The following is a 24,617-nucleotide window of genomic DNA, read 5'->3' on the forward strand; positions in this document are numbered from 1 at the left end:
GTTATTGCGATCATAGCAAACCGCCTGACAACCTCCTGTTTTTCCATCTGATGTAAGTATTTCTCCTATCACCTCACCATTAGGAGAAAATTGTACAATATTGTTAGATGATGTTCCACAAACAAGTATATCTCCACTGTCTGTTTCACAAATCTCTCTTGCCCATGTGATGTTGGAAGGATTATATTTTCCATGTAATTTACCTTCCTTACTAAGTACTACAAGACCATATAGACAGTCAGCAACATACATCCTCTCACCATTTTGACTGACTGTAAGACTGTAGATATTGTTAAACAAGTTGTCACCGGACTGATCTTTGGAAAATTGTATCAGCATTGTCCCTGACTTGTTGTAGACATAAACAACCCTGCCTGAATCAGTTACATAAATTTTACCATTTTTGTACCCTATGCCATAACAGCGATGATCAGTTTTTATTTCCCGTGCTACTTTAAGAGGACCTTCTGTAGTTACAATGTCAATATTCATCCCACCAGAGGATACAGCTATCTCATTGTCAACTTCACAAATTTGCCACGGGGATCTCGGAAGTTGGCAGACATCTAATATTTTAAATGAGGTCATGTCAAGACGTTTTAAGCTTTTATTATTGTAATCAGCAATAATCACACAGCCATCCTTAAGCTTACATATACTGCGTGTATCATAATAAGGGTAAGAGTCTGAATCATGTTTGATACTAATCTCCTTCTTTTCCCCTAGCCAATATATAGCATGCTTTTCAACAATTTCTCCCAATATGTTCATTTGGTCTATCATTGACACCAGCTTTTGTTGCTGTTCAAAGACAACATCAAATCTTTTGAATTCCTTTGTCTTCTCTTTCAAACCATTGTCTGCTCTCTCTGTAACTGAGTTAGCTACTTTCACCCCCACAAATTTTTGCGACACGTTTGATGAGACGGATTTTATTTCTTCTGCTGAAGATTTAACATCTGTCTGGAAAGTTGTTAGTATGGTACATTGCTCTTCAAAATTTTTGATTAATGCTTTGTATTTACCATCTATTTTATCAATGCTGTTCTTTTCAAGATTGTCAAGTTTCTGGTTGATGTCAATCCGGAACTGTTTTATTTTTTCAATTTCTTCTTCTTTCCGTTTGAATAGACGTTTTATTTCCCGTTGTCGAATTTTCAGCTGAAATTCAATGTCCCCGGTAACATCTAGTATTTTTTGCTTAACGTCTTCACATTGAATTGTAGGGTCATGATCTAAGACGTATTCAGGCACATAGAAAACATCGTTACAAGACCTGAAAATTGAATTATTTTAACTGTATATAATACGAGGCCAATGCATTTATTTTACATTAGACATTGGCATTTCATTCTATCTATTTGAATGATGAAACTTGTTGATTTATATGTGTACGTAAAATGTGATTTTAAGGCACACTTTTATAAGCTATTCGACAACGAATCATGTCTTTACATCAAGTATTTTGTTTCCTTCCAAACATGATACGAGAATTATCATTTTCACATGTTCATAACCATATATATCTTTATCTGTTACGTAATTAATTGTAAGTCCCAAAAGAGTTTAGAACATTATAAATATTGAAGAAAGAAAAAAATATGTACTTGCGTAGTGCATTTTGTAAATATGTATAAATTGATAAACGGTTAAATGTTACATAACTGACGTAAACAAACATTTAACTCAGAGATACTTTTCTTCATTTACAATTGATACTGCTAACTATCGCATTATATTTTTAAATTCAATATTACTTGGAATATGTATATAGAGATTGGCCAAATACCGACTATGATAAAAGATTAAATTTGTATATTAAAACTAAAACCTCCAAATGACTGTTGCGTTTGTGGGCTTATTCCGTTATATGTAAATGACGGTCATTTGCGTAAAACCGGGTAAAAGTATATTTCATGTCACATATACCATATAAATAATTTATCTAGGACCTGCATCGATGGGATATTAAAAAAAAGTCAATAAAATAACCGCCGCACATGTGCCGATATTCGCATTATATGCAAATATATTACTATGTATGGAAACAAGATGGCCACCGCACGTGTACAGTCTTGCTGCCGCACGTGTGCAGTCTTGGGGCTCAAGCGCACGTGTGCAGTCGTGACGTTCAAGTGACGCATATACTACTACTGATATTTATTGTGTCCAAGTGAGTGAGAAAAATAATCAATCATTAGGTTAGATAGAGGATAGAGAAATCCCAACCCTCGGGCAATCGGTTCCATCGGGAACCGATCACCTTCGGGTTGGGATTTCCCTATCCTCTATCTAACCCAATGATAGATTCTATTAGTCTTTTATGAAACTATAACACCTATAGATATTATGCACGTTTTATTTCCAAGTGTGCATCTCTAAGAATTATATAATCAAGACCAATGGCTCAAAATTGTGCCAGCCCTTGGTGCCACTTTGTTTATATAGATTTGTATAGGAAAATACATTTAAGTATTGAACTACAATGCCACTACAATGCAAATAGCTAAGGTATTTGTCCTTTTGCTTGTCTTAGCAGACATATACAATGTTTCAAAAAATATACAGCTTTGGTGAAAAATGACAAACCTAATGTGATCTAATTAGTACTGACCTTTTCATTGAAAAATAAAAGATGATACCTTTTCTAGCAACGTTTCCCAGGTTAGCGGTCCGAGGCCATCATTTAAAAATTCTAAATGAAAACAACGCTCATAAATAACGTAAGATGGCTGTTTAGATAAGAATTATTAGTGGAGGAGTAAAAAGTCTTATAAATTTGACAGCATTTGTGCACATGTATATGCAGTCCACAAGGGATGAATATGGCCCTTTGTATACTCTTGATATATTTTTGGCGTATATTGTTATGCGCCTGTTCACCCTTCTTCCGTTCGTCCGTCTTTTAGCAATTTCTTGTCCGGCCTGTAGGTTCCATACTGATCTTTTAGAACGAGTTGAATAAAATTATATTATGCAAGTAAAAGAATATTTTATTCAACCACTGCAATAAATTCAATAATGATGCTACACAATTACAATGTATTTACAACATACCCAGAATAAATACTGTTTAAGGCACAAAAGAATCATTTTCATTAACGCAAACATTTAGCGCCCCCCTTATACTATGTTTGTATAACGAAAATGACGGCACATAATCTGATAGGGGATTCAAGCTGTCTTCGTCATACTTATGAAATTACTTTACCAAATGAATTGATGATAGAAAATAATTGATTATTAAACTTTTAATTAATTACTTTTAATGTGACCTTTATATGACACCAAAAGTGTATGACGTAACAATTTCAATTTTAGACATTCATTTTTGTTCTTTTGATCAAATAAATTTAAGACAATCAACTGGAAATACAATTTTACTATATCTTAAGTATTTTAGAATTAGCTTTATTGAATTCATGAAGAGTTATCTTTTACAATGATATTTTTTTTTATTAAATATCAATTCCAGGATGAAATGTATTCATAAATAAATTTTCATTCATTTTGAGTAAGATTCTTCCTTAAGATTATCTTAAGAGAATATCATTACAGACGTCTTGAAATTTGATCAATGAGTCAGTTATTGATTAACTTCCATGAAAGTTTAGATATCATTTGTTCTTTATTGTCCACTTCATGTCGTAAACTTCTATATAATCCCGATCTCGTCGTCCAACTATCAGCCTCTTGTGATATCGATCATAGCAGATCGCCCAACAACCTCCTACTTGACCATCTGATGAAAGTATTTCTCCTATCACCTCACCATTTGGAGAAAATTGTACAATTATGTTAGATGATTCACCGCAAACAAGTATATATCCACTGTCTGTTTCACAAATCTCCCTTGCATTTCTGAGGTTGGAACGTTTATAATTTTCCATGTAATTTACCTTCCTTACTAAGTACTACAAGACCATATCGATTGTCAGCAACATACATCCTCTCGCCATCTTGACTGACTGTAAGACTGTAGATATTGTTAAACAAGTTGTTACCTGACTGATCTTTGGAAAATTGTATCAGCATTGTCCCTGTCTTGTTGTAGACAAACATAGTCTCCATTAAATCAGTAACATACAATTTTCCATTTTTGTACCCTAAACCAAAACAGCGATGATCAGTTTTTATTTCCCGTGCTACTTTAAGAGGACCTTCTGTAGTTACAATGTCGATGTTTATCCAACTGGAGGATACAGCTATCTCATTGTCAACTTCACAAATTTGCCACGGGGATCTTGGAAGTTGACAGACATCTAATATTTTAAATGAGGTCATGTCAAGACGTTTAAGCTTTTATTATTGTATTCAGCCATCCTTAAGCTGACATATACTGCGTATATCATGACAGGGGTTCGAGTCTGAATCATGTTTCATACTAATCTCCCTCTTTTCCCCTAGCCTATATATAACTGGCTTCAACAATTTCTCCCAACATGTCCATTTGGTCTATCATTGACATGAACTTCGGTTGTTGTTCAAAGACAACATCAAATCTTTTGAATTCCACTGCTTTCTCTTTTAAACATTATCTACTCTTTCTGTAACCGAGTAAGCTACTTTCATCCCCACAAATTTTTGCGACACATTTGATGAGGCGGATATAATATCTGCTGCTGAAGTCTGAACATCTGTTTGGAAAGTTGTCAATATGGTAATTTGCTCTTCAAACTTCTTGATTAATACTTTGTATTTATCTTCTATGTTATCAATGCATTTCTTTTCAAGATTGTCAAGTTTCTGGTTGATGTCAATCCGGAACTGTTTTATGTTTTCAACTTCTTCTTTTTCCGCTGAAACAGACGTTTTATTTCCCGTTGTCGAATGTTTAGCTGAAATTCAATGTCATCGGTAACAGCTAGCATTTTGCGTTGAACGTCTTCACATTGAGTTGTAGGGTCATGATCTAAGACGTACTCAGGCACGTAGAAAACATCGTTACAAGACCTGAAAATTGAATAATTTAAGTTGTATATAATGCATAGGCAATGCATTTATTTTACATTAGACAGTGGCATTCCATGCAATCTAGATAGGAATAATAAAACTTGAGTGAATTATATATGTACGTTAAATGTGATTTTAAGGCACACTTTTATGAGCTATTCGACAAAAGATCGTGTTTGTACATCAAACATTTTGTTTCTTTCCAAATATGATACGAGAATTATCATTTTCACATGTTAATAACCATATATGTCTTTATTTGTAATTAATTGTTTAGTCCCAAAAGTGTCCTTTTTATAATCGAGTTAAGAACATTATAAATATTGAGGAAAGGAAACAAATAATGTACTTACATAGTGCATTTTGTAAAAATGTATAAAATAACTGACGAAAACAAACAATTAACTCAGAAATGCCTTTCTTCATTTTCATTTGATACAGTAGCTATCTCACTGTGTAAATTATACATGTCTCCTTTAAGCTTTCAACAGATATGTTTTTATGTCTTATGTTCATCTAACAATATAATTATTTGAGCTTGAATCCGTAAATCGCCGAACCATTTTAAATAATACGGTACTAATTGAAATATTTGAAAAAATTGCACTACAATATACATGTATTTACACGTAAAACTTGTCTAGCTTTTATTTCAATAAACATTTTCAAATTGATTATAATTTTTACATTTTAATTGTGAAAATCGAAACGGTTCCAAATTACAGCTTGAAGGTGTTAACAGCTTTGTCATAGGCGTATTTTATATAAAGTCATGAAAACTATGCCATTCACAAAAGAAAACCTCATTCTGATTTTCAATTTTATTACATGACAAAAACATTTTTTTCAAAATCAAATTGGAAATATTTATTGATATTTATTGCGCATGCCTCAAACAGGTTGTGTTTTTAAAATATAGTTGGAATACAGAGTAGCAGTGAAATATAAACCTTGCAATTGACAAATTATGTTTGTTTAATTGATAGACGCACATCATGACATATGAAGCAAAATGAATACATTATTTCATTTACTTGTATCTTATAAAGTTATTAAAGTATTATGAAATAACCTTTCAAAAATCATGTCCAGACAGAATGATAATTTGTATGTCAAGCTGCGCAAAATTCCTTATCTGACGGACTGAATGTAAATAAGGTTTATTTTTAGGTGTTTGAAAACAATGTTAACACATATTTGGAAATTGATAACAGGCAAATTAAGTAAACTAAACAAATATCACTATAATAAGTTTAAGTAACATTTACATTATTACATTTATCATTTAATTTTGGCTAACGCACTGCATGACATACAATAGAATGTGTCTTACCTGTGATCTACTGCCATACATGAAGTACACCCAACGTTATCATGACTTTGACAGTACATGTCAACAGGTTTAAACCCGTGTCTCTCGCATCTTTGTGTTGGTGCTAAAGGGCAAAGTTCCGCTAGTTCCATCCTTGACTTGACCTTTATCTAGAATCTTAATGTCCAGACAGGGCTGGAATATTCATCATGAAATTTCACACAATCCGAACAGTAATAATCATGGCAATCTGCGCAATATTTGCTGTCCGCTTCTTTATTTATTTCTTTACGTTTTTACAAGGTGAACAGAACAAACGAAAGTGGGTTCATCTGGACTGTTTTTTCCATCTCACTCCCTGAAATGTCGGCCATTTTGCTTGTTACAAATTTACGTTTTATGAAATAAAGTCCATTTTCGGTTTCGTTATCTTTAAAAGGAAATACACCACGATCGATACTGCGCTAAAAATAAACCATTTCACATAAGTTGAACGTTTATATATTTAGGTCAAAGTGTAAATATAAAGGTAGTTTTATTGGTACTTTGTTTACAAATTCAATTCATCTTTTGAAGTAAAAATGCATGTTTAAATGTTTAAATATTTTTCTTTAAACATTAATCTATATTTAACAACTTTGTACTCATGTCTTTTTTGTTGAACCACCATCTTTCTGCAAATAAAAAATATAAGTTATAGGGCTTCTTGTGGACAAAACAGAGGTAAATTGTTGTTCTAGTTAAACCCTTGTCACACTAGGGAGGCGTTCTCATGGCGTCCAAAGAAATTTCAGAACGCCGAGGTGAGCGCAGTAAGATCGCAAACATCGCCGCGGCACCGCCACAGCATCGCAGTGGCATTGCATAGAACGCCGACCAACGGCGCGCATTTTGAGCATGCTCAAAACAAAAGCTGTCACTCGGCGTTCTGATAAGAGCGCAGTGGGATCGCCGTAGCAACTCAGTAGCATCCCTACAACGCAACAGGAGCGCCGCGAAAGCACAGAAGGATCGCCGAATGTACGCAGTGGTTAGCCACGGCGCTTGTATGGAGATTGTTCAGCGTCTCTTCCGCGCTTTTACTGCGTGTGTACGGCGCTTTTACTGAGCTTTAATTTTCTAAAACGCTCTTTACTCGACTTTTACGTCACTCTTTCCCGGCCGACCCTTGCCGCCACTCGAGACGATTTCCCCGGCGAAATGTGCATGCGATTCTTCTGCGTCCATCTGAAATTGCAGAATACGGTGCAGTAGAATCCCTACTTAAGACCACCCCGAAATTAAGAACAACCCTCTATATAAACTACATTTTAAAGAGCAGAATTTTCTGTCCTTTTATGTTAATGATTACATGATCCACAATTAAGACCTACCCACTTATCCACTTTTAAGATCACCAGATTCTGTCCCAATTCATTGTTTTATCTATCTTATCCCACTATGATAACAAGTTTGTTGTCATTCATTTACTTGGATTCACTAAAGCATGACACTTGATGAAACAATATGTGATTTGAAAATTGTATAAAGGCGAGAAAAACTTCAGATTGGTTTAATGTTACTTTATGCACATTTATTAGTGAAGAATTAATTTCTTAATTAATAGGTGAATTACGTACATGAAACAAGACCTTAAAATTGTATCTATATTTGAATATCTTCAGACTTATGTTAAATTACGATATATAACATCAGTTTATAGTAAAAATTTGAAGGTAATGATATAATTTATAAACATGTTTTACATAATATTTCAAATAGATTGTTTTTTAAATATTGTGGCTTTATATAATTATAACCACAATTAGGACCAATGCGCAATTTAAGCCACTTTAGTCCAGTCCCTTTAATGGTGCTTAATAAGTGGTTTTCACTGTGTAATATAGAAAGTGTTTGCAGGAAAATATTCCTTTTCAACCATGGGATATGAACGGCAACAAGCTGTAATTTGCTTGCTTGCATGCAGGTGCACAGGTACACACTATTCAGAATGAAAATCGCTGGTATTATGAAGCCACAAATTCAGCACAGTTTGAGCGCCCGGAGCGCGCCTGTGAGCGCTTAAAGCGCAGTGGAAGCGGCAAAAACGCAGACAATCGCCAATTAAATGGCCGTAAGAACGCATTGCTTCTAAGGCAACGCCAATTATCGCCATGCAGGACGGCCGTAAAGTCTCATTTTTAGTAAAATACAATAATCAGATTGTTTCTTGCGATCTCGCGGCGCTTTATTAAATTAAACAACGACGTGCAAACGCAGTAAAAGCGCAGTCTAGTGTGACAGGGCCTTTAAGTATCTACAAATGTCGTTTAAATCTAATTCTTCAAGCGGCTACTGATTTGATCTATGCGATATCAGTGCATGATACTATTAGCCGGCAACTCGAGACCATGGTTTGCACTTTTGTGTTCGCTATTCGGTCAACGCATATTAGTAAAAACATGTTTAATGGTTTTGACCTGATCGAAAATTAGACAAGCCTATTTAAGATTTCTAGCGTGGTAAGGCTGATGTCAACACGAATTGTTTAGTTTTGCATGAATATTTTACTAGAGTAGGGCTACAACGTAAGCAATGTTTGTGTTTTCAGAAATGAATAGTATTATCATAAATTCATATGTCTTATTTTATGTACACATTTTTTTATCCTCAATTTAGTTTAATGAATACGTGGCATTCTCATCACATGCACGTTCATAAACTGCTTTAATGTTGTTTGTGAGAGCTTGCATCATGCCCAACTCTTATCTCAATTTCATCTATCTTGTTCGTGATTTTCTATATATACCTGTAACGTTGATGTATGAATGCTAACCCGATTCATGTGCTGCAGGACCAATATGATTTTATTCTGTTACTTATTCAAAGTTCTAGATGGGATAATTTATAAATTGTATATGTTCAACTAATAAGTATATTTTGATTTTTGTTTTTACTGATGTATAATATTACTTATACATATATCTGGTAGAATAAACGGGATACACTCGCTTGATTGAAAACTAATTGACCGGTGGTTATTTTTATTTCAGTCAGGCTATATTCTCCAATATATCCCGCCAAGAGCTTTTATAACGAATTTGTGATAACACAAACTCCTTATGACGACACTTCCATCAATAAATATAATATACAAAAAATCTACTGTAAAAGGAATTTTTGATGTATGAGTCAGTGAAAAAAATGAAGAAATATTACTTGGAAGAATATCTTTTTATTATACGAATTGTCAAAGATTAAAAGTGTAAAGAAAAAATAAAATGGGATCTGTCAGGAACATGTACTTCTGAGCCTCTTCCGATCTTATTAACAATGTTTCCTTGCGAATTTCGTAAAATGTTTATAATATAGAACGGCAACAAATGTCCGATTCATAATTATGACAAAATTATTCATTAAATTTCTAATTCATTCATCAACTACGCGTCACGTGCCGTAATATTACAAGTCTGTATTATTAAGAAATAGATAAATAATGGTAATGTTTTTTTGACATATAAAAGGAAGTGATGTAATAAATCAATCGATTATCAATACTAAAATATTCATTAAAACTATTCATTTACAACATTATGTACTGGTCATTTATATACTACGCGTAACATGAAATAAAACTTCCGTTATATTATAAGAATGACATAGTTAAAGAAATAAAAAATGGATTCACGACATGTAATAAATCACTTTAGTGTTTGAAATTATTTTTTGTCCAATAGAATTGCAGTATTTCAAATGAATCGTAACACGTTTACTTTGGTAAATCAACAAACTGTTAATCCAGTAAATCGACTGTTTATAAAAACTTTTGAAACACTAACATACAGCCGCGCGACCAATTTAATTTTGTAAATATGTACCTATACTTAAAGTTAAAAACCCAGTAACTTTCGAGTGCTTTTATTGAAGAACGGGTATAACGAATTTGATGTCAGGTGTTCAACGGTTAGTTAATCCAAAGTAATTCAAGTATAATTATACCCATCATTTCGGTGTAACTGTTAACTAAATGAAAGCTGTAATGTCATTTGCATCGAGAAATGACACATAAATAAACGTTATTGCAGTGAAGTTTCATGAACGAGTTGAGAATAAATTTATAATACGCGAGCCTTTGCGAGCCTTTGGCGAGCATAATGTTACTTAATCCGACGAGTTCAATACATTTAGTAATGAAGTGATGAAGCTATGAGAATATAGCTTTCTATTTATCACATTGCCAAAATGAGAATTGTAAACTAACAGAAGAAAACAACCCTTTTCAATGTTGCGCTTATAGCGTAACACTAACATTCGCGCGTCTTTACGCTGCGCTTGTACTGCGAAAATGATGATGTCAAACTATATGCACCGCCCTGCATTACCGTTTCATGAAGTCGTAAAGGCGGCGCAGGTATATTATAAAAAATAAAACGCAAAGCTTTGTTTTAATGAACAGGCGCATTAAATACAGAAAATGTACAACACAGTATTTTAAGTGTTTAGAAAGCCGATCAAATTTTAGAAATTTTATTTCATTTTCTTAAATCAACACAATTTTAATTGCTTAAATTGGGACACTATAAACAGTAAGTTGTTGAATTCTCAAATAATGTAAATGTCGAAGTTAAAGAGATATTGGCCTCGAAGAAAACATACGAATGTATCGTTTCCAATCGTGCAAGTTATTTCTTTGTGACAGTATGGATGTATTTATGTTTTTTGTAGATTTCTCTTTATATATTAATATTTTCTGCTAAATGTTTACACGCAACCCTAGCGTACGTTTTTGAGTCTGCTATTCTATGACACTCTTTAAGCATGTTATATAATTTGTCTTTTATTGATAAGTAAAGGATCTTTAAAAATTATAAAAGCTAAACATCGGGTCCGTAAGAAATCACAGCTAACGTTTTTAAATTTTTTCAAGTTATTTTCCCCTTCTGCAGAAATTTTTGACTTAAAAACAAAATACATATTTCAGTTTTAGACAATGACGCATACATTTCGAACAGGTGAAGATCAAAAAAAAGAATATTCCGACAGGTTGTTTTGTTCTTAAATATCTATTATCATTTACATGTATATTGAAAACATATTTTTGATTCCTTAATTTTAGTTTAGCAGAAAAAAAGATCATAGATAGAAAAATTTAAGGGTTGGTGTAGGGCAAATCCTTCTTACAATGATTGTTTTTTCCAGACAAAAAGTTTTACCCTTTTGATGGACACAAGGTGCAGGATTATGCAGGATTCAAACCTCGTTAAGTACAAGATTTAAGTTAAAGATCCTTATTATCTTTAAGCACCGGTGATAGAAGGTCATGGTGACAGTGACCTTGAATATATCAACACTTTACGCTAAATAACTATAGAACCATTTGACTCACATCTTTAACGCTTCATAGGAGGATAACCCTTTTTAAGTAGATATCCTTTGTTGTTTTGGGTGCTTGCTTGATATTTATTATATGTCTGGTATACCAAATTGTTCATAGAATGTAAATAATTGTTGAATTTTAATTTTTATGTCGCCTTTTTTATAGCGCCAAAAGAGATGATACCATTTTCAATATTTGACATTCATTTCCGTTCTTCATAACATATAAATACTGGACGGCGGAAATACAGTTTACCATCTTTTAATAATTATAAAATTGACTTATAAAATACACTGATATTGAAATTAAAGATGAATTGCGGTAAAAAATGTATAAAATATTCATTCATTCTGGGTTTTTATTTTCAAGATTATCTAAAGTAAATATCATCACAGATGTATAAAATTTAATGAATTAAACAAGTAAAGATTACTTGTTACCGTGATGAAAAAGTTAGATATCTTTTTTTGTTCACTTCAAATCGTAAATTTCTATACAATCCCGTCTATATCGTCCAACTATCAGCCTCGTGTGATTGCGATCATAGCAAACCGCCCGACAACCTTCTTCTTTACCATCTGATTTAAGTATTTCTCCTATCACCTCACCCTTTGGAGAAAATTGTACAATATTTTTAGATGATTCACCACAAACAAGTATATCTCCACTGTCTGTTTCACAAATATCCCTCGCAATACTTAGGTTGGAAGGCTTATATTTTCCATGTAATTTACCTTCCTTACTAAGTACTACAAGACCATATAGACAGTCAGCAACATACATCTTGTCACCATCTTGACTGACTGTTAAACTCAAGATATTAAAAAACAAGTTGTCACCTGACTGATCTTTTGAAAATTGTGTCAGCATTGTCCCTGTCTTGTTGTAGACAAAGATAGTATTCAATGAATCAGTTACATAAATTTTCCCATTTCTGTACCCTAAGCCATAACAGCAATGAGCAGTATTGATTACCCGTGCTAATTTTAGTGGTCTTTCAGTTGTTACAATGTCGATCATCAATTGAGAGGATACAGCTATCTCATTGTCAACTTCACAAATTTGCAACGGGGATCTTGGAAGTTGACAGACATCTATTATTTTGGATGATGTCACATCAAGACGTTTTAAGCTTTTATTATTGTAATCAGCGATAATCACACAACCATCCTTAAGCTTACATATACTACGTATATCATAACATGTTTTCGAGTCTGAATCATGTTTGATACTAATCTCCTTCTTTTCCCCTAGCCTATATATAGCTGGCTTTTCCACAATTTCTCCCAACATGTCCATATGGTTTATCATTGACATCAGCTTTGGTTGCTGTTCAAAGACAACATCAAATCTTTTGAATTCCACTGCTTTCTCTTTTAAACCATTATCTGCTCTTTCTGTAACCGAGTAAGCTACTTTCATCCCCACAAATTTTTGCGACACATTTGATGAGGCGGATATAATATCTGCTGCTGAAGTCTGAACTCCGGTCTGGAAAGTTGTCAATATGGTAATTTGCTCTTCAAATTTCTTGATTAATGCTTTGTATTTATCTTCTATGTTATCAATGCTTTTCTTTTCAAGATTGTCAAGTTTCTGGTTGATGTCAATCCGGAACTGTTTTATGTTTTCAACTTCTTTTTTTTCCGCTGAAACAGACGTTTTATTTCCCGTTGTCGGATTTTTAGCTGAAATTCAATGTCACCGGTAACAGCTAGCATTTTGCGTTGAACGTCTTCACATTGACTTGTAGGGTCATGATCTAAGACGAACTCAGGCACATAGAAAACATCGCTACAAGACCTGAAAATTGAATAATTTAAACAGTATATAATGCGAGGTACAATGCATTCTTTTTACATTAAACATTGGCATTTCATTCTATCTATTTGAATGATGAAACTTGTTGAATTATATATGTACGTAAAATGTGATTTTCAGGCGCACTTTTATAAGCTATTCGACAAAGAATCGTGTCTGTACATCAAGCATTTTGATTCTTTCCACATATGATATGAAAATTATCATTTTCACATGTAACTAACTCATATATATAATATCTTTATATGTAATTCATTGTTAGTCCCAAAAGTGTTATTTTTATAATCGAGTTAAGAACATTATAAATATTGAGGAAAGAAAAAAATAATGTACTTGCGTAGTTCATTTTGTTAAGATGTATAAATTGATTAATGTTCAAATGTTACATAACTGACGTAAACAAACAGTTAACTCAGAAATGCGTTTCTTCATTTTCATTTGATACAGTAGCTATCTCATTGTGTAAATTATACATGTCTCCAATAAGCTTTCAACTGATATGTCTTTTAGTTCTCTTATGTTCATCTAATAATAGAATTATTTAAGCTTGAATCCGTATATCGCCGGGCCAATAAAAATATTTTGGTACTTATTGGCGTCCGCGCTGAAGCGCGGCGCCCTTTATGGAATGAAATCAGATTTTGTGAAAGGGCGACAGCAACTTCTCGAGCCTTTTAGTCGGTCATGATAAAAGCCGATCATTCCGATCGGTATGAGGGTGCTTGATTATTAATTAAAAATGAAATGTCGCGATATGTACAATGAATAGCGAAATGGAGAATTTCGCAATGCAAACATTTTCAAATGAAATAACCTTTTCCGTCAATAAATCGCGCTCTTCGGGGTATTTTTATTTATCATTTTGTAGTACACAGTGGGTTATTATGGTATGTTATTGTTGTACATGTACGTGTATCCGAAAGCTGTAAATAGAATGATGAGTTGATGACCTAAATATTCCGAAAATCTATTTATAGAGGGATGTACTCCTATCGGTAATCAATAAATATGTACAATAATTGAGAAAAAAGGTACATTTTTATGGTATTAATATGACACTATCAACTTTGAAACATTTTATTTAATTTGTTATTCGTGTTTAGTAAAGATGCCGAGGAATTATTCAAAGTTACAAATTAGATTTTATGAATTAATTAATTGATTGATAATTTAAAAAATGATAAAGAAAAATACAAATGTACATGTATATGGTTTAAGAATAAACAATGTTATATATTGAAAGATTAACCATAATTTACTGACTTTTTTCGGTTAAGTTTTGGCTTATAATCGTCGGTCAATATGACAATTGAATTCTTAAAATAGTAGTAAACGTAAAAACTCAGTATTAAAATAGCACATAAAACACAAAAAAGAAAAGAAAACAATATTCATAGAATCTTTAATTTTTTTATTAAAATAGATATTACAATTATTGTATAATAAACAATTATGCTCAACATGATCAACATGGTAATATAACCAGTGTCATATTTGTTACTAAGTGTGAACAGATACCGTAAGAGCGATAACATAATAAGGGACAATTACGCAAGTGTGGTGTTGATCATGCGTAACACATATGGATTATAAATGATTGTATACAGGTATATCCGTTGCTATTAATAATTACGATCATAAAGAAATTACAAGTAATATTCTAATCTCTAGCATAGTTAATAATGAACAATGTCTTTCGTTCGTTCATTCATAAGTGATATACAATTCTGGTAAAAACCAATTAACCATTGAAAAGTTTATAATAATATCTTGTCATCATATATCTACTAGTTCATCTTCACCTGCTGCATTTCTTGCTTGGACGCCCTTTGATGCTTTACATCAATGATTTTCTTGTTCAAATATTGGAAAGAAATTGCACTTCAATATACATGTATTCACACGTAAAACCTGTCTGGGTTTTATTTCAATAAACATTTTCAAATTAATTATAATTTTACTTGAATTTATTGTGAAAATCGAAACGGTTCCAAAGAACAGCTTGAAGGTGTTAACGTATTTTACACAAAGTCATGAAAACTATGCCATTTACAAAAGAAAACCTCATTTCTTACATGACAAACTCACATTTTTTTTCAAAATCAAAATGGAAAGATTTATTGATATTCATTGCGCGTGCTGCCCCCCAAAAAGGTTATTTTTTAAAATAGAGTTGAAATACAGAGTTATAAAGCAGTGAAATTTAAACCGTGCGTTTGATCACAAACTATGTTTGTTAAATTGATATACGCACATCGTGACAGATGAAGCAAAAAGAATACATTATTTCATTAACTTGTATCTTATAAAGCTTTTAAAGTATTATGCAATAACCTTTCAAAATCATGTTCAGACAGAATGATAATTTGGATGTCAAGCTGAGCAAAATTCCTTATCTGATGGATTCAATGTAAACAAGGTTTATTTTTAGGTTTTTGAAAACGATGTTTACACATATTTAATCATATATCTAGGATATATCCCAAAAAAAGGGAACTTTTAAAGGGAAACTTTAAAAAGGGGAAATTGAAAGAGGAAAATTTAAGAAAAACTAAAAAAATATCACAAATTTTAAATTTAAAATTTAAAAAATTTACCTCATTATATTTACTTTTAAATTTTGGCTAACCAAAAACATGACAATAAAAAGGGCCTTCCTGTGATTTTAACCCCATACAGAAGAAACACCCAAACCCGTTAAAAAATTATTTTTGCAATACAGCCACGGGTTTTAAACCCGTGCCCTCTCGAAATTTTGGGGTTGGTGTTTCAGGAAAAAGTTCTGTTTAAAACCCACCTTGCCCTTTCCCCTTTATCTAAAATCTTAATTCGACGGGCGGGAAATTCCTAAATAAATTTTTTAACAAATCCGAGAAAGTAAAATAAATGGCAATCTTCGCAATATTTGTCCGCTTCTTTATCTATTTCCTTACGTTTACAAGGTGAACAGAACAAATGAAGTGGTTCATCTGACTGTTGTTCCATCTCACTCCCTGAAATGTCGGCCATTTTGCTTGTTACAAATTTACGTTTTATAGAATAAAGTCCATTTTTGGTTTCGTTATCTATAAAAGGAAATACACCGCGATCGATACTGGCTAAAAATAAACCATTTCAGATAAGTTTAACGTTTATATATTTAGGTCAAAGCGTTAATATAAAGGAAGTTTTATTAAGACTTTGTTTACAATTAAACTTTTGAAGTAGAAATGCATGTTTAAATGTTTAAATATTTTTCTTTAAACATTAATTTATATTTACAAATCTTGTACTCATGTCTATTTTGTTGAGGAGAATTGTACTGCAAATAAAAATATAAGTTATAGGGCTTCTTGTGGACAAAACGGAGGTTAATTTTTCTAGTTAAAGCCCTGTCACACTAGGGAGGCGTTCTCACGGCGTCCAAAGTATTTCAGAAGCGCAGTAAGATCGCAAACATCGCCGCAGCATCGCCAAAGCATCGCAGTGACATCGCACACAACGCCGACCGACGGCGCGCATTTTGAGCATGCTCAAATCAAACGCAGTCACTCGGCGTTCTGATAAGAGCGCAGTGGGATCGCAGTAATGACGCCGTAGCAACTCAGTAGCATCTCCTACAACGCAACAGGAGTGCCGCGAAAAAGCAGAAGGATCGGCGAATGAACGGAGATTGTGCAGCGTCTCTTCCGCGCTTTTACTGCGTGTGTACGTCGCTTTTACGGAGCTTTATTTTTCTAAAACGCTCTTACATAGACTTTACGTCACTGTCACGGCGACCCTTGCTTATATTTCCGTAATATTACTTCGTTTGATTCCGCAGTATGACGGAATCGCCCGAATTGTCACGATTGCAATCGGAACTACATCGGCTATTATCATTAATCCGAAGAGTGACGGAAAAGGCCGAAAAGTTGCGATTGGCACGAATGCAGCTGGTTTCCCGTTCAATCATGCACTAACAATTGGAAACAGGAAACCACCTTACCGGAACAAGTTATTCAAAACAAATGGCTTGCAGCCGTGGCTGCAAGCCGAAAATCTACTGTAAAAGGAATTTTTGACTTAAGAGTCAGTGAAAAAAAAAGATGAAATATGAATTGGCAGATTATCTTGCTATTATACGAGTTGTCAAAGATAAGAAGTGTAAAGAAAAATATAAAATGGGATCTGTCAGGAACATGTACCTCAGAGCCTCTTCCAATCTTATTAACAATGTTTCCGCGCGAATTTATTGAAAGGTTTATATAGAACGGCAACAAATGTCAGAATCATATGGCAAAATTATTCATTAAATTTCTATTTCATTCATTAACTTCGCGTCAGGTAGAAAAAAGTGCCGTAATATAACAAGTCTATCTGTATTATTTAGAAAAAGATAAATAATGGTAATGTTTTTGTGTCGCCTCTACGGAGTAGTGGCGACATATAGGGATCACTTCTCCGTCGTCTGTCTGTCCGTCCGTCCGTCACAAAACTTGTCCGTACAACTCCTCATAAACTACTGGTGCAATTTCATCCAAACTTTACAGGAATGATCAGTACCAAGTCTAGTTGTGCATATTGTCAGCATTTTCTGGTTCAATGATTTTTGACAGAGTTATGGCCCTTTAATAATTTTTATTTTTAAAGTTTGTCCGGACTACTTCTCTTTTACCACTTATGCAATTTCATTGAAACTTTACAGGATTGATCAGTAGCTCAAGTCCTTGCGCATATTGCACGGGTTTTCTGATTGAATGATTTTTGGCCGAGTTATGGCCCTTTGATAAAAAAGGTGTTTTTTTCTGTGTGTTGCCAGATACACTAAAGCTTGTCCGGACTACTCCTCATAAACTACTGGTGCAATTTCATCCAAACTTTACAGGAATGATCAGTACCAAGTCTAGTTGTGCATATTTTCAGCATTTTCCGTTTCAATGATTTTTGTCAGTGTTATGGCCCTTTAATAATTTTTATTTTTTTAAGCTTGTCCGGACTACTTCTCTTATACCACTAATGCAATTTCAATGAAACTTTACAGGATTGATCTGTAGCTCAAGTCCTTGCACATATTGCACGGGTTTTCTGATTGAATGACTTTTGGCCGAGTTATGGCCCTTTGATAAAAAGGTGTTTTTTTCTGTATGTTGCCAGATACACAAAAGCTTGTCCGGACTACTCCTCATAAACTACTGGTGCAATTTTATCCAAACTGTACTGGAATGATCAGTACCAAGACTAGTTGTGCACTGTCCGTCTGTCTGTCCGTCTGTCACAAAACTTGTCCCAAAATGAAATTCGCCATCATGAGGGGACACATGTTATCACTGATCGCTCTTGTTTTTGACATAAAAAGGAAGTCATGTAATAAATCAATCGATTATCAATACTAAAATATTCATTATAACTATTCGTTTACAACATTATGTTCTGATCATTTATAAAATACGCATAACATTGAATAAAACTGCCGTTATATCATAAGAATGAAATATATAAAAAAATAAAAAATGGATTCACGACATGTAATAAATCACTTTAGTGTTTGAAATTATTTTTTGTCCAATAGGATTGCAGTATTTCAAATGAATCGTAACACATTTACTTTGATAAATCGGCAAACTGTTAATCCGTCTAGTAAATCGACTATTTGTATTTTTTGAAATACTAACACGCAGTCGCGCGACCAATTTAATTTTGTAAATATGTACCTATACTTAAAGTTAAAAACCCAGTAACTTTCAACTGATTTTATTAAAGAACGGGTATAACAAAGATGATGTCAGGTATTCAACAATTACGTAATCCATAGTAATTCAAGTATATACCCACCATTTCCTTTCGGTGTAACTGTTAACTAAATAAAAGCTGTAATGTCATTTGAATCGAGAAATGACTCATAAATAAACGATATTGCAGTGTAATTTCAGGAACGAGTTGAATAAATTGATAATACGCGAGCCTCTGCGAGCCTTTGGCGAACATACTGTTATGTAATCCGACGAGTTCAATACATTTAGTAATGAAGTGATGAAGCTATGAAAATATAGCATTCTTTTTATCACATTCACAAAATAAGGTAGCGCAGGTATATTATAAAAAATAAAACGCAAAACTTTGTTTTAATGAACAGGCGCAGTAAATACAGAAAATGTATAACACAGTATTTAAAGTGTTTAGAAAGTCAATCAAATTTGAGAAATTTATTTGCATTTCTTAAATCAAACACAATTTTAATTGCTTAAATTGGGATACTGTAAACAGTAATTTGTTGAATTCTCAAATAATGTAAAAGTCGAGTTAAAGAGATATTTGCCTCGAAGAAAACATCGGAATGTATCGTCTCCAATCTCTATGCAATTTATTTCTTTGTGACAGTATGGAAGTACTTATGTTTTTTGTAGATTTCTCTTTATATATTGATATATTCTGACAAATGTTAACATGCAACCCTAGCGTACGTGTTTGAGTCTGCCATCCTATGACACTCTTTAAGCATGTTATATATTTTGTCGTTAATTGATAAGTAAAGGATCTTAACAAACGATCGGCTTCGTAAGTAACCCTACACTAAAATGGAGTTTTTAATTTTTTTAAATTTATTTCCCTTTTCGGGAGAATTTTTTGTTCCCTGAAAATAATTACATGTATTTAGATAACTGACACATACCCTTTCCCAACAGCTGAAGATCAATAAAGAATGGGAAAACAGGTTTTTTGGGTTTTTAAATTTTTTTATTTTTATAAAAATGTTTTATTGAATACATATGTTTTTATTCCTTAAACATTTTTTAGTTTGGGCAGGGAAAAAAATTTATCATAGATAGGGAAAAAAAGATGTTTTTTGGGGACAAAAAGCAACATCACTTTTTCGTTGACACTTTTGAGGACACAAAAAAGGTTTTTGCAGGATTTAAACCCCGTTAAGTACAAGGGTTAAGTTGAAAAATTTTTATTTTTCCCCTTTGGGCACAATGAAATTTAAAACAGCACGCCTCCAGATTCATGCTAATTTTCATGAAAATTTTGAAAATGTATTTGAATGCGTAATATTGTGAAGTAACCAAGAGGAAGCAATTTACAAATTATCAATATCACTTACAAACTACGTAAATTGTCAAACAGTGGTCATAATATGCATAAATAGCCTCTACTGCGTTAGTAACGCAGTAGAAATATAGTTGTAAATACTGAAAAATTAGTCAGTATTTGCACACAAATTGTGAAATATTACTAGAATCTTGAAACGTTTTACTTTTCCTAACATCTTAGTACAATTTCCTCAAGTTTGATTTTATTGAAATATTTTGACTCATCTGAAGTATTGTAGCTTTAAGGTCATGGTGACAGTGACCTTGAATATTTCAACACTTTCCGCTAAATAACTATAGAACCATTTGACTCACATCTTTAACGCTTCATATGATGATCACCCTTTTTAAGTAGATATCTTTTATTGTTTTGGGTGCTTGCTTGGAATTTATTATATGTCTGTATACCAAATTGTTTATGGGTGTAAATAATTGTTGAATTTAAGTTTTAATGTCGCCTTTATATAACGCCATTTTCAATATTTGACATTCATTTCCGTTCTTCTGGACATATAAATACTGGACGGTGAAAATACAGTTTTACCATCTTCTCATAATTATAAAATTGACTTTATTTAAACAATGAAAAGTTCTCTTTTAGGTACACTGTTATTGTAATTAAAGATGAATTTGCGGAAAAAATGTATTACAGATTCATTCATTCTGAGTTTTTATTTTTAAGATTATCTAAAGTAAATATCACCACAGATGTATTAAAAATTGATGAACTAAACAGGTAAAGATTATCCGTGATGAAAAGTTAGAATATCTTTTTTGTTCACTTCATACCGTAAATTTCTATATAATCCCGTCTATATCGTCCAACTATAAGTCTGGTGGGTGTGATTGTGATCATAGCAAACCGCCTGACAACCTCCGGCTTGACCATCTGATGTAAGTATTTCTCCTATCACCTCACCATTTGAAGAAAATTGTACAATATTGTTAGATGATGCACCACAAACAAGTATATCTCCGCTGTCTGTTTCACAAATCTCCCTAGCTTCTTTGAGGTTCGAATGATAATATTTCCCATGTAATTTCCCTTCCTTACTAAGTACTACAAGACCATATAGACCGTCAGCAACATACAACCTCTCACCATCTTGCCTGACTGTAAGACTGTAGATATTGCTAAACAATTTGTCACCTGACTGATCTTTGGAAAATTGTATCAGCATTGTCCCTGTCTTGTTGTAGACAAAAATAGTCTCCTTTGTATCAGTTACATAAATTTTACCATTTCTGTACCCTAAACCATAGCAGTTATGATCAGTTGTTATTTCCCGTGTTACTTTAAGAGGACCTTCTGTAGTTACAATGTCAATGTTCATCCATTTTGAGGATACCGCTATCTCATTGTCAACTTCACAAATTTGCCACGGGCATCTCGGGAGTTGACATACATCTATTATTGCCAGATACACAAAAGCTTGTCCAGACTACTCCTCATAAACTACTGGTGCAATTTTATCCAAACTGTACTGGAATGATCAGTACCAAGTCTAGTTGTGCACTGTCCGTCTGTCTGTCCGTCTGTCACAAAACTTGTCCCAAAATGAAATTGGCCATCATGAGGCGACACATGTTATCACTGATCGCTCTTGTTTTTGACATAAAAAGGAAGTCATATAATAAATCAATCGAACATGCTAGCTGTTACCGATGCCATTGAATTTCAGCTGAAAAATCGACAACGGGAAATAAAACGATTGTTCAAACGTAAAGAAGAAGTTGAAAAAATAAAACAGTTCCGGATTGACATCAACAAGAAATTTGACAAACTTGTAAAGGAAAGCATGGAAAGCATAGAAGGTAAATACAAAGTATTAATAAAAAAAATTGAAGAGCAAATTACCATATTGACAACTTTCCAGACCGGAGTTCAAACTTCAGCAGCAGATATTATATCCGCCTCATCAAATGTGTCGCAAAAATTTGTGGGGATGAAAGTAGCTTACTCGGTTACAGAAAGAGCAGATAATGGTTTAAAAGAGAAAGCAGTGGAATTCAAAAGATTTGATGTTGTCTTTGAACAACAACCGAAGTTGATATCAATGATAGACCAAATGGACATGTTGGGAGAAATTGTGGAAAATACAGCTATATATAGGCTAGGGGAAAAGAGGGAGTATGAAACATGATTCAGACTCTATCTCCTTTTATGATATACGCAGTATATGTAAGATTAAGGATGGCTGTGTGATTATCGCTGATTACAATAATAAAAGCTTAAAACGTCTAGACGTGGCCTCTTCCAAAATAATAGATGTATGTCAACTCCCGAGATGCCCGTGCCAAATTTGTGAAGTTGACAATGAGATAGCGGTATCCTCAAAAGGGATGAACATTGACATTGTAACTACAGAAGGTCCTCTTAAAGTAACACGGGAAATGACAACCGATCATAACTGCTATGGTTTAGGGTACAGAAATGGTAAAATTTATGTAACTGATACAAAGGAGACTATTTTTGTCTACAACAAGACAGGGACAATGCTGATACAATTTTCCAAAGATCAGTCAGGTGACAAATTGTTTAGCAATATCTACAGTCTTACAGTCAATCAAGATGGTGAGAGGTTGTATGTTGCTGACGGTCTATATGGTCTTGTAGTACTTAGTAAGGAAGGGAAATTACATGGGAAATATTATCCTTCGAACCTCAAAGAAGCTAGGGAGATTTGTGAAACAGACAGCGGAGATATACTTGTTTGTGGTGCATCATCTAACAATATTGTACAATTTTCTTCAAATGGTGAGGTGATAGGAGAAATACTTACATCAGATGGTCAAGCCGGAGGTTGTCAGGCGGTTTGCTATGATCACAATCACACCAGACTTATAGTTGGACGATATAGACGGGATTATATAGAAATTTACGATATGAAGTGAACAAAAAAAGATATTCTAACTGTTCATCACGGTTAATCTTTACCTGTTTAGTTCATCAATTTTTAATACATCTGTGGTGATATTTACTTTAGATAATCTTAAAAATAAAAACTCAGAATGAATGAATCTGTAATACATTTTTTCCGCAAATTCATCTTTAATTACAATAACAGTGTACCTAAAAGAGAACTTTTCATTGTTTAAATAAAGTCAATTTTATAATTATGAGAAGATGGTAAAACTGTATTTTCACCGTCCAGTATTTATATGTCCAGAAGAACGGAAATGAATGTCAAATATTGAAAATGGCGTTATATAAAGGCGACATTAAAACTTAAATTCAACAATTATTTACACCCATAAACAATTTGGTATACAGACATATAATAAATACCAAGCAAGCACCCAAAACAATAAAAGATATCTACTTAAAAAGGGTGATCATCCTATGAAGCGTTAAAGATGTGAGTCAAATGGTTCTATAGTTATTTAGCGGAAAGTGTTGAAATATTCAAGGTCACTGTTACCATGACCTTAAAGCTACAATACTTCAGATGAGTCAAAATATTTCAATAAAATCAAACTTGAGAAAAATGTACTAAGATGTTAGGAAAAGTAAAACGTTTCAAGATTCTAGTAATATTTCACAATTTGTGTGCAAATACTGACTAATTTTTCAGTATTTACAACTATATTTCTACTGCGTTACTAACGTAGTAGATGCTATTTATGCATATTTTGACCACTGTTTGACAATTTACGTAGTTTGTAAGTGATATTGATAATTTGTGAATTGCTTCCTCTTGGTTACTTCACAATATTACGCATTCAAATACATTTTCAAAATTTTCATGAAAATTAGCATGAATCTGGAGGCGTGCTGCTTTAATCATTGATGACCAAAGACAATAAGGATCTTAAACTTAAGCCTTGTACTTAACGAGGTTTGAATCCTGCATAAAACACCTTGTGTCCATCAAAAGTGTCAACGTAAGAGATGTTGCATTTTGTCGCCATAAAACATCTGTATTGTTCTATCTATGATCAATTTATTACCTGCACAAACTGAAATGTTTAAGGAATCAAACATAATGTATTCAATATACATATTAATGAAATAAATATTTAAGAACAAAACAACCTGTCTGGTACATTCTTTATTGATCTTCAGCTGTTCGAAATGTATGTGTCAGTTATCTGAATACATGTAATATATTTCATGTACAAC

General features: G+C 33.1%; 1 protein-coding gene across 1 annotated transcript; it reads right to left on the reverse strand.

The window, feature by feature from the left end:
- Positions 1–3,938: 3,938 nt before the first annotated feature.
- Positions 3,939–6,461, reverse strand: LOC132744990 (uncharacterized). The gene is made up of 2 exons (XM_060733818.1): positions 6,287–6,461; positions 3,939–4,953 (listed from the first exon to the last, which is right to left on the reverse strand). Exons 1-2 carry the CDS (start codon positions 6,415–6,417, stop codon positions 4,773–4,775), a joined length of 312 nt encoding a protein of 103 aa, XP_060589801.1. The 5' UTR covers positions 6,418–6,461; the 3' UTR covers positions 3,939–4,772.
- Between the last annotated feature and the right edge of the window lie 18,156 nt (positions 6,462–24,617).

This window comes from Ruditapes philippinarum, unplaced genomic scaffold (genome assembly GCF_026571515.1).
Source record: "Ruditapes philippinarum isolate M1 unplaced genomic scaffold, ASM2657151v2 ctg7102_1_1_1_1, whole genome shotgun sequence".
NCBI classification, from domain to species: Eukaryota; Metazoa; Mollusca; class Bivalvia; order Venerida; family Veneridae; genus Ruditapes; species Ruditapes philippinarum.